The 12,537-nt window shown below is 43.9% G+C and overlaps 1 protein-coding gene across 2 annotated transcripts in view; it reads right to left on the bottom strand.

The window, feature by feature from the left end:
• Positions 1-5,074: 5,074 nt before the first annotated feature.
• LOC142786413 (uncharacterized) overlaps positions 5,075-12,537 on the bottom strand; it is a 128,688-nt gene continuing 121,225 nt past the window's right edge. For both annotated transcript variants that reach the window (XM_075884099.1, XM_075884098.1), the window contains 2 exons: positions 10,241-10,294; positions 5,075-5,361 (listed from right to left, as the gene is read on the bottom strand). In XM_075884099.1, the coding sequence (XP_075740214.1) occupies positions 5,278-5,361; positions 10,241-10,294 (138 nt within the window). In that variant the 3' untranslated portion in view covers positions 5,075-5,277. The remainder of the gene's footprint in view (positions 5,362-10,240; positions 10,295-12,537) is intronic.

The raw sequence follows: 12,537 nt of genomic DNA on the forward strand, positions 1-12,537 counted from the left end.
ATTTCGCTATTCTATGGCCCAAAATATGCTGACGCGGTGTGCCAGGGGGCACCGCAGCACCAGCCCTCGCCACTCCTTCGGCCCGCGCATACCGAGCCGGCGGCACCTGCCCCTAAGGCGGCTGTAGTCCAGACTACTCCGCCTACTCCCGAACAGAGACGAGAGACTCTAGGGTCCTCAGGTCTCAAAGCCTCACCTGTCTAGGCGAGGCCCAAAATTTGAACTACTAGCTCACACGTGCGGGCATCCAGTACCTTCGAGGGGGCTACGTCGGTACCCTTGGTTACGAAGAGCGGCTTGGCTCCGTACAACACATTAGGAAAACAAAAAAAGCAGATAACGGGACCTAGTGAAGGCCCTGTTTCTTGAATTCAAACTTCCCGTTTAAACAGCCACTCGCTCTTCGTACACACAGCACTACTTTACTTTCAGCATGAACACTCAAATAATACAATGGAACGTCTGGGGCCTTCTAGAGAACCTTGACACTGTCCGAAAACGTTTACACAAACATTCACCAAAAGTGCTGTGTGAACAAGAAACACAGTTAAACCCAAAACACACCAACTTTTACGTAAATACGCTATTTTCCGAAAGGACCGTGACGATGCCGTGACATAATCTGGAGGTGTTGCCATCATAGTGAATTAGGGATTGCATGCATACACTTTCAACTTCAAACATCCCTTCAGGCAAAGGCTGTTCGAGCTGTGCTTTCCGACAAACTGATCACAATTTGCACTCTTTACGTACGTCCGAGATATCACCTTGATAAACTTGAATTCCAGTCCTTAATCAATGAACTTGCGGAATCTTTTGTTCTCCTTGGTGACTTGAATGCACATAGTAGGCTATAATGTGACTCTCGTTGTGACGCCCGACGTCGACTGACTGAACAGTTTCTTCTCTCTTGCAGCGCGTGTCTTCTGAATCAAAAAGAACCAAACTATTATAACCTCACTGCAGACCTAAGCATAGTATCTCCATCGCTTGTGCCTCTACTCCACTAGATAGTCATCGCTAATCACTAGGAAAGTGACCATTTTTTCATAGCCTTGAGCACACCTATATCGATGAATGCCCGCCACAGGTTTCCTAATGACTATTATTCAAAGCCGACTTGGAACAGCTTTATACCATCACTCATGTAGGTTGGCGCGACATATGTACGTTAAACATTGATGCTGCTGTCAACTATTTCACCGCGTTTTTTATTTATGCAGCCATAAAATTCATCCCCAAAACAAATGGACACGCTGGCAAACCACGTCTGCCATTGTAGAACTCTAAGTGCCGAAATGCGCGCAAGCAGCACAACAGAGCATGGAGGTTGCTTCGGAAGTCACAGAGGGCCAAAAATCTTGACAGCTTTAGGAAAATAAAGTCTCAGCGCAAGAGAAAGCGTCAGCAGGCCAGAAAACAAAGCTGGCAGAAGCTCTTATTGGTAACACTTCATATACACAGGAGGCTAAAGTCTGGAACATGGTTAGTAGGGTAGCAGGAAGACAAGTACACGCACTCCCTTCCGTAAAAACACATGGTGACACCTTGGAACATCAAGCGAACTTCCTTGGCGTAAACTTAGAACGGGTGTCTAGCGCGTCAAACCGTACTGATGCTTTCTAAAAATACAAAACAAAGATAGAAAAGCGAAAACTCGAACCAAATGTACAAGATATGGGGTGTGAAACCAAGCTTTAAGCTTAGCTGAGTGACAAACTTCACTGAACTCCTGCATGATTTCCGCCCAGGTTCTGACCATGTGGTGTAGAAAATGTTAACAAAATCTATCAATCGCAGCGCAAAAAACCTTACTTTTTTGTACAATGCTATCTGGATCTCTGGCGCTATCCCTACGTCCTGAAAAGAGGCTATTATAATCCCATTTTGAAATAGGGCAAGTTTTACGGGACGTTAAACCACACATATCAATCAATCAATTAAACAGGGCAAGGACCCTTCTTCAATTTCGAGTTATAGGCCTATTGCACTTACAAGCTGCCTGTGCAAACGTCTCGAAAAAGTGATCGACTGCCGACTTGTACATTTCCTTGAAACAAACAATTTGTTCAACCAATTCCAGTGCTGGTTTCGAGAGGGTACATCCACCACCGAGCACCTTGTTCGTATCGAGGCACAAATAAGAAACGCTTTCGTTCATAAGCAATACTTTTTCTCTCTGTTCCTCGATATCGAAAAGGCACGATACAACATGGCGCTTTGGAATATTAAGAGACCTGCTTCACCTTGGCTTGCATGGCAAATTGTTTCCCATAATCAAAAGTTACTTGTCCAATTGGACATTCCGTGTCCGAGTGGGCAACGTTCTTTTCCAAAAATTTGTCCAAGAAACAGAAGTACCGCAAGGTGTTGTACTTAGCTGCACTCTTTTTATCATCAAAATGATTTTTTTGCTTGTCCATCACTCGCAATATGTTTTATGTCGACGACGTTGCACATATGTCGATGACGTGCGACTTGGTTTTGTAATCTAGCCTTGTGTGAGCGGCAGATTCAGCTTGGTTTGAACAAGGTCTCCAATTGGTAAGAAGAAAATGGGTTCCAACTGAATGCACAGAAAAGCAAGTGTGTTTTGTTCTCCACGAACAAAGGCATTCATTTCAAACCCGATATTCAACTACATGGGCAACGTCTTTCTGTTAATACTGAACACAAACTCTTAAGCCTAATCTTGGACACCAGGCCAACCTTATAACACGCATGAAGTATTAAAAAAACAGGTGCATAAAAGCAATGAAAGTTCTGAAATTGTTGTCAACACTACGCGGGGAAGTGACAAATTTTGTTTATTAATTTTGTATAAAAGCCTCATACGTACCCGCCTAGACTATGGGGCAATAGCATACCCGTCTGCGACACCTACTGCCCTTAAAATGCTTGACCCTGTTCATCATCTAGGCATCCACCTCTTTACGGGCGCTTTTCGCACTAGCCCCTCGGCTAGCCTGTACGTGGAATGAAACGAATGGTCGCTCCACCTACATAGATGTTACGTGTTTTTTGAACATTATCTTAAAGTGAACGCAGACAAGGAACATCCTTCACATTCTACAAAAATGACATGTCAAGCCTTGGTGTGATTGAGAAATGGCCTTCTATGAGACAGCCCTACTCACTCCATGTGAGGGGTCAAGCGAAGGAAACTGGTGTACCACTTAAACACCGTTTGATGGCTCCCGCTGTATACCTGCTACCGTGGAAGTGGCAGGCGATTAATTTCAACGTGTCTTTCTTGAAGGTTACGAGGCACGCATCAATTGTACATATTCAGAAATACTTCCTAGAACTACAACAGAAATACACATACATATCCTGAGTTTTTCACCGATGCCTCAAAGTCCAACACTTCTGTCTCGTACGCAGCCGTCGGCCCATTCTTTACGGAAGCCGGCGTCCTGCACTCTGATATAAGCATATTCAGCAGCGAAGCTTATGTGATAGTTGCGGCTGTTAACGACATTAAACAAATAAATCTACACAAGGCAATTATATACACAGATTTCCTAAGCTTAGTAAAAAAGCTGTGAAAACTTCTAAAAAGCACAAGAACCCTCTCCTTGTCTCAATTTATTCGCTCTTATGCACAGTCTACTCATCTAAGCAGCATGTTGTAGTCTGCTGGGTGCCAGGACACCGCGAAATACAAGGCAGTGTTCTTGTGGACCAGCTAGCTAGATCCACCAATAAAACCACTACCAATACATCAGTACAGATTCCTGCACCCAACTTGAAACCTTTTCTAAAACGAGAGCTCCGGGGCTTTCGGCAGAGCATATGGGACACACACAGGTAATAAATTGCATGTCATCAATCCGCAACTTCCTCATGGAAATTCACCTTTGTGTGATAGATGTGGAGAAGCTCTCACCATACTCCACACTATGATTCAGTGTAAATAATTGGAATACGCTAAGAAGACAACACTTTCCATTACACTACCGAAAAAATATACCACTTCATCCTGCAATGTTCGTCGGTAGCGAACCACTTTTCACGCATAAATCGTTGTTGGCTTTTTTGAGAGAACTCCGTACCTTTCATGTGATATACCCGGGCATTCCGTAGCACGACCTCAAGAGGTCTCCACTGCAGTGGCTACACTGAACAAAGCACTTGCCTCAAGACCTTTGGACGCAAGGTTATGAACGATCCAGGCACTTGTGCTAATGCCATACATTGCCACCATGATATTTACTATCACAATCTTCCGTCATCCATTATCACCATACACTTTTCACGGCATGGTCACAATTTTATTACTTCTATATCATTACCCGCCTTAGGTCATAGAATTTTAAGGCAATTATACAGTGGCTAATCACAATTATTATTCACATCTCTTGTTCCATGAACTGGCGTTCTTTGGCCATCAAATGGTCCTTGCGCCACAAAGCACCAAACATCATTATCATGGGCGATGCAAATCTACATTACCAGCGGGCATCCCAACGTTTGATCATCGTAACGACTTAGTGATTTGAAGCTGCTCAACCATTACAGAATGCGCGTATTCCTTTACCACCACGCAGTGCGTACATGGCAACTTCGAAAAGACTTCACGCGCGTAATCTCTCGAGGTTGAAATGATACTACCCATTTCTAAGAACACAGAAATATGTGACAGCTTCACGGACAGAAGCTACTGTCAAGTTTATCGAATAAATTGTAGTAATCAACGATTTTAAATTTCGAGTCGCACCATATGACAAAAGCATACTCTAAGTAAAGGAAACATGGACAAGGCAGTGGATATCAGTATTGCGTTTAACACTTACACACGAAAATAAGGGTCTTGAATTTTAAAAAAAACTTTCAAAGTGAATTTTTATGGCTCCATTTCAAATACATGCGATGCCTTGTGCTAGTGCGTGGCTAGGCCCTTGGCCTTGCTCAATCTACGAAACAGTCGGTGATAGATTGCGGGAGTACCAGGATCAGTGATCTCGCAAGAGTACTTACAGTGGCAATGGCTCCTGGTGAGCTTGTATGCTAGGTAGACTTCACTGCTGAATGCAATAAACTTTTGGTATATGTGCAATAAAACAAGCCCGGATTTCTTTCTTGATTTGCTTTTATTTCGTAAGCAAAATCCACTTTCCGCGGCAGAATGCTGGTTTTTCCAAACAAGTTTGAGTGAGCCAGAAGCTCGTGTTTTCTGAAGTTTTCACTCTGAAGGGTTCCGCACTCCATTTCTTCACACTGCTACGCAGTGCTCTAGAGAACTCTGTTATTTCGACGTGTAAAGGTTCTCAAAATTTATCCAGTTAGGAAATATTCAAGGTAAGAAATACATGCCAGCATGTAACGGCCATCTCTTGGAAGCAGGTGACCAGCGCAGCGCTGTAAAGGCAAGAAAGTAGCAATAATAACATAAACACCTGTATTATCTATCAGAATGTTGTATCCAAATTATGATCACCACGAGCGCTGTTCTAGGGGGAAAAATGTACCAGCTGCCATTAGCTGCAAACAGAATATGTCTGAAAATAGATATGGGCTACTATTTACAATCTGAATCATATCTATTAAATAAGTGTAAATTTCTGCGTCTGTCTATTTGCAGGTAAGTGAAACCAACCAAGGTGAGACTATACAGGAGAACTAAAACAGGAGAAAAGACTTAAGTGGAGCCTCACGGATTTGCTCATTGCGACTCGAAAGCCATAATTATTACTTCGAGATATTGCGAGACAGTTTTCATAGAGCATGTCCCGTCATCACGGCAAGCGCTCCTGTGAATACTGTGACTGATGATGGTTATGATCATGCATTATATACGTTAGCCCTCGCAATCGCCTGGCAGCTTTGGTAACGCTTTTAACGAGAAAAGTCAAGCTTGGAGTTCTAGCTAAGGCATGACGAATGACGTGACGCTATTTGCATTGCCCACGATAGGCAGTGAGCAGTCCAATTCACGGTGGCCCGCGGAGAGGGGCTGACCCATCAGCTAGCATAGCAACACATAGGATGTGCAGACAAACGGCTCGTGCTAGTTTCACTGGTTAAAGTCATCCGCTGCACTGAAGTGCACATGAGACGAAGATACTCTCTCCCTAACCATCGAATATATTGACCTGATTAATTGCCGTGGTGTGAGAGGTAGCATTTCAGCTCTTTTACCATTCATGAACGATGCTCTGCGAAACCCTCTGCGAGCTGCAGAAAGCTGCATGAACTAGAACTTACGTATGAATTGAATCGCACTCCTAGGTGGTATATACCGACCCTGACTGACGGATTTGCCAAATGAGTAGGCCGATAGCGAGTAGCGCCATCGCTGATACATGAAACCAAATACTTAACGCGTCGACTGTTTGGAACATATTGTAACGCGTCGATTGTTTGGAACTAGCGATGTCATGAACATGAAATCGTTTCTTCAACACATTGCACCTTCATAATTACTTGCGCTGTCATGAACACGAAATCGTTTCTTCAACAGAACACAAACATTTACCAACATAGCCGGGGCAATTTACTGCATTAGGATGTTCACGACCGGAACATGAATATCGTCGAATATGAATCCGTTGAACAATGCTGTTCGGAAGGTAAAGGCGAAGCATAGACGAAACTAGTGGATAGGCTTGAATTGTGGCCGCCAACGCGCATTTCATTGCCATGACCATTTCGCAACAGGATATCAACAAATATTTCTACATGCAATGCACAATCTCGACGTGGATGCCTTTTCCACTCAAAGCCCTCAACAAGCAAACTGCTTGCTGTGTGCTGCTACCTATCAGTAAGCATACAAACACAGACAGCGCGGTGCTAGCGAATTTGAAATTGCTCACTTACGGAAACGCGAATCTTGAGACCGCGCGTGTTTCCACGTAAAATGTTGTGAGATTCATAAACTTCAGATGATCTTAAGAATTCGATATGTAAGTAAAACAGGCTGAGTTTTGACTGAAAGGGCAACACAACAATAATTATAAAACATATGTCACTACAGAAAACTTCCAGAAGCTGATATGTGTATGCTGTGGGTAATGATAAAAAGCGAGAGTTGCCACGTATCTTAACGAACATTTCGTATCACGCAAGCACTAATCAGATTCACTGATCAGATTCATGTGTCACATAGGGCCCGATTTGTTAACTAAGTCAAGAAATATGCAAAACTGCAGTGTTCCTCTCTTGCTAACCCGCCCCCACTTAGCATAAAAAGACATTGATGGGGCCACTGTCAGTTTCAAAGTGTGTTCGGTCGAAACTTGTGATCGTTCGACTGATTATGCCACATCTTTTTGTGTTTTCATCTCTTTTGTTCCTATTCGATTATTTTCGTTTTTGTTTTTGCGCTCGATATAAATAACATGATGGTGAAAATATACAGGCGAGGGGTTGCAGAAGTGGCGAAACAACTGTTGCTATGCGCCGGTCGGCCATAACGGGACTTTTCAGAGAGGGTAAGGGGGAGCGACCACAGCTCGCACTGATCAATACACGGACGGACGTGCGCTAATGTGAGACATTATATGCTTTCGCATTAAATGCCTAACGCTGACTCAATCTAGCGCAAAAAAAGGGTACGCTTGCACAACTGCAGCCAGTCTCTCATTCATAAAGAACGCTTGATTCACTTCTCTCTTCCTTCCTTTATTTCCCAGACGTCCTAGCTTCTTCTGGAAACATGGTATTGACATACAGTTAGAATAGTCTACTGCTAAATCACCGAACTTCGTCAGCTGACCTACCAAAACTTCATGTTTCCGCAGCATTCTGTTCAGGCACTGGCCGGATTAGTCGACTTACGTCTTGTAGCATGTAAGAGTAATTCTATGCACTGTGCCAGATAAGCACTCTACACAGTTATATATATGCGCAATGTCACTCTTTTCCTGCAGCAGCTGCTCAGCATTTGCCTTCTTGCACAGCCCGCACAGTTTTTGAGTAGCTGAAGAAATCACTTTGATCCCGTTTTCTTCGCTTTTTTTTTAACCGATGTGATGGTCCTTGTAATCACGCGATCACAATCATCGTTATGTATTCTTTGCTGTTTAGTTTGTGCGGTTTCGCCTGGGCAAAGAAACATCCCAAAGCACCTTTTTCGGTAATGGAGAAATTCAGCGTCTCTAGGCATCCACACTTCAGATGTTTGGTGCCATAAATAGAGAGTGCTCCATCTTTGTGTTCACATGTCTTTCCACCACCCACCCTACACAGGAGGGTACTATCACTTCTTTAGGAAGTTACTATAGTCATGTATACGGGACGCAATAAAACAAGATTAAAAGTAAAAAACAAATTCAGTACGCGCCATTTATAATGCCCGTTGACTGTCACGGCGCCAAGCAGAGTTCACCAGCGTACTCTCGAGCAGGGTCAGTACGCAGTCGCTCCCCTGAGCTACCTTGAGTGTTGACGCGTCAGCTAGTAAAGACTACAGCTTTGCATGTTTCTTGACTTACTGAACAAACCGGTCGCCCCATGATGGGATCAGTTCGATTTTTTTCCTGCGCGACGAGAAGAATTTGTGATAATACGTCGCACCTCGCACCTTCACTACAACTGCGGGAAGGTATATTAGTATATATGACTCACAGTAGTGCCAGATATATATAAATATATATATATATATGTGTGTGTGTGTGTGTGTGTGTGCGTGTGTGTGTGTGTGTGTGTGTGCGTGCGTGCGTGTGTGTGTGTGTGTGTGTGTGTGTGTGTGTGTGTGTGTGTGTGTGTGTGTGTGTGTGTGTGTGTGTGTGTGTGTGTGTGTGTGTGTGTGTGACTAGTGTGACTACAATTAGAGCATGCCGACATTAATTGGAGCCCTCAGCAACAATATTTGATTTAACAAAATGAAAAGAATCAAAAATATATATTCACGTTTTATTTTTTTCGTGAACTCCCGACAATCTGGTCTAAAAAATGTACGTATTAAGGCAAGCCTACCAGAACTCGAGCAACGCAGAATAGTACCCAGATTAAAATTAATCCACTAACATTACCATGGGGACTTCAATTATCACGGGAACACAATCTTAAGCAACCTTGAAATCTTTCAGTAAGTACGAATCGCGAGAAAACTTCCCGGTAGCGAATTAGCCACTCTAATGCCCAATGTTCACTCTCTTGCCTCGCGCTATTTTTTACTAGAATTCACTAGCTGCAGAGGCAGTTAATGCTGCCTCGACGGATTGATTTATAAAACATGTTGAGAGTTTAAGTATTTTGATGAGACGATGTTTATTGAAAATAACTTGATTTGTGTATGATTTAAGAGACTTGTGTGTATTGAAAAAGTTTTTGCGAAATTTTGTTGTCTGTCATAAATTATTATGTACTAAACACTCATATTACTTTCGGGTTGTGTACTTCCTGTTTGTATATTACTTCAGTTATGCAATGATATTCACTGTATAAGTAAACACTGTTTGATTGTATATTTGTATTTCACTCCTGCATGGGCTCGAGGAGGGCCTGCAGTAACTGCAAATAAAGAAACAACAAGCATATGCGGTTGAATAAAATTTTTTAGTGCGCAAGGGCCTTGCAAGTCATGGTCTTTTGTCCCTTATCAGTGTTCATTTATGCAGCGCATCGTTTCACTTCGCATTCGCCATCGGAATAGGGGCGCCTAGAACAGGACGTCCCATTTTCATCTCTAGTAATTCTTTTTCTCCGATGTATATCCTCTGATACTTCCAACTTTTTTACGTCATTCCTACGCTGGCCCCGCCACACTGGTCTAGTGGTTAAGGAACTCGGCTGCTGACTCGCACGTCGCGGGATCGATTCCCGGCTGCGGTGCCTGCATTTCTGAAGAAGGCGAAAATGTTATAAGCGTGTGTGCTCAGATTTGGGTGCACGTTAAGGAACCCTAGGTGGCCGCAATCTCCGGAGCCCTCCGCCACGGCGTCTCTCATAATCTTATGGTAATTTTGGGACGTTAAACTCCACATATCAATCAATCAATCATTCCTACGATGAAGTTTTTTTGTTTCTAGGTTTACTATTATATATGCAGTTTATTCTTCTTTTTATCCACTAAAGATCCACAAGTAAGGCGTACAGCTGCTCTCAAACACTTCGACAGATGAATGAAATAACGGTAAATTAAGCAGCAATGATACAGCGTATGAAAGCGCCAGCAAAGCAGATATTAAGACAACATAAGCGAGACAGACAACAGAAACAGCGGCAACACAAAGTAGCAGTCATCCGTTCACACTGGTCAGCTTACCATCCGACGGTTCATCTTGCAACTTACCCTAAGCGCATCGAACATATCTTGTGCGTCGATCTTGTACTTCTCTGTGAAATGCTTCATATGCAAGAAATAGGGAGAGCAATGACATTACTTAAATCTCTCTTTTCAGTGCAACACTTAAATAACTCTTCAATGTCAAACCCTTACGCATTCGACTCAAAATCCAGAAAAATGTGCACTATGAGCAGCTAAAGCTTTCTGGAACTGGTGTGCGCAGCCAAGTGACGGAAAACTACAAGCAACTGCATCGCTGCAGCATAGAAGCGCCCGATCTCGCGGATTCTGGCACTTCCGAACCCGGGATCCTTTGCGCCTGTGTGTCCTTCCTCCCATCGACATCACGCACGACTAACCACTTCGTTTCGCGGGAGGCGCTTTTCATTCACGTTACAAGCTGTCTGGGGACATCGCCACTCGTCTGTGTCGGCTCCTTGGTTATGAACGAAGATACAGGGATTTTCCGCGAAGCACGCTGCGGTTTGCGAATAAAGGTATTATTGTGTTAGCGTTTGCATGGGTACTCTCAGCTGGATTTTGCCGCAGGCGTTGGCAACGGTGTCATCCATCGTATATGTATATGTATCTACATATAAAAAAACGCATGAAAGAAAAAAGAAAAAAAGCATACCGCCGCGCGAAATCGAACACGGGACTTCTACGTCGTGAATGCGAGGCGTTAACCACCAAACCACCCCGGAGAACGTTTCTTCGTCGTTTAAACGGCGAGATATTTATAACTACTACTTGCGCAGCTGTGTTTTCGGCATTACCAGAAGGCTAACACCATGAGCGCACGTCACCTCATCACGCAGCGGCGCCCGCTCTAATCTCCTACGCGTACTTTTCCCGGCTTAGCGAAAGAAGCTACGCTCCCTCGCGCGCTCTTATCTCGCGGTGGCGAGGAGGGGAGCATTCCAGACCTTGGCTGGCCTCGGGCTTTACGTGGAATGATTCTGCTGTAGCTACCGGGCGCAGAAAGATCACCGCAATCATTGCAGTCTCCGTTCACGAAAAGCGCGCGCTTTTGGGACTCGGCGAAGTAACGCTTATTCACGTGCATCCGGACTTGTGACTACGTTTCGTGCGTAATTTCTGCGCGAGAAACGCGGGGCACGCTTCGATCTGCTTACCATTCTGCGCGTGACCTTTCAAATTGTTGCTCTCGCGTTCATTGCTTCACCTTTGTGACAAAGCTTTGACGTCTTTCACACGACGTGTCCTAGACTTGCAACCATTCTTATTCGACTGATAACATGAGTACGCATCGATGAGCTGTCCCGGGGATCCAAACCTTCTTTTCGTCGCGCATTTCTCTGGAAACCAGAATTTACGTTAACCTGTGTAACTGTTTAATCGGACGATTCCACCACGCGTTCTCGAGAACGAACGACTGCACGCACTTTCGTGAAAAACGTGCTCCAGAATACAATATGTCACCTGACAGGAAGGTCCACATCAGTTGTAACACGGCAATGCATTCCGACGCAATGGACAAAGAACTGTTGACACCCACCTAGGTGAAAAACCAAGGTTCTCTGAAGAAGATGGATGGATAATTGTTAATATGCGTAGACCTAGTCAACTTTCTTCCCCTCTTTCCTTGTTTCGCATCAAGGACAAATTAGTCGAATAATACTCACTATGTGGAGGAAAAATTTTGTGGAGGCAAAACCTTCTCAAAACGGTATTCAAAAGAATGGGTATGAAACCGGTTGACAGCTTTTTCTCCCAGCCTTCCTCCTCATCTTGATGATAAATAAAGGATCTATTATATACCGTATACCAGTTGACGTAATTTGAGACCCGTAACTTCAGCGTGTTTTCGTCATCAGCAGCGAGAATAGGAAATCGGAGACATATCTTCTTTAATCTCGTGCATAGCAAGAATCATGGAGCACGTATTTCAGACCCTGCTTACGTGCTTCATAGAAGAAAACGCTTGTGCAGACAGGACGTCATGCTCCTATTCAATTATGATATAATCGAATCGCGTTCCTTAGATGCTAAAGTAATACTTCGCAGACTTGACTAATGCCTAGGTATTTGATAATTTCATAAACGAAGCTACACGCTATTTTCCGTGGTCTTCAAGAAATCGGGGTAGCAGAGGAAAAATACGGTTACATTAAGGGCTTTTCGTCAGATGAAAATTCCCGCTTGAAGTTCCTAAACGTTCTATCATCGTCATCAGCCTGATTGCGTCCGCTGCAGGACAAAGGTCTCTCCCATGTTCCGCCAGTTAACTCAGTCCTGTGCTTGCTGCTGCCAATTTACACCCGCAAACTTCTTAATTTCAT

This window comes from Rhipicephalus microplus, unplaced genomic scaffold (assembly GCF_043290135.1).
Source record: "Rhipicephalus microplus isolate Deutch F79 unplaced genomic scaffold, USDA_Rmic scaffold_23, whole genome shotgun sequence".
Lineage (NCBI taxonomy): Eukaryota > Metazoa > Arthropoda > Arachnida > Ixodida > Ixodidae > Rhipicephalus > Rhipicephalus microplus.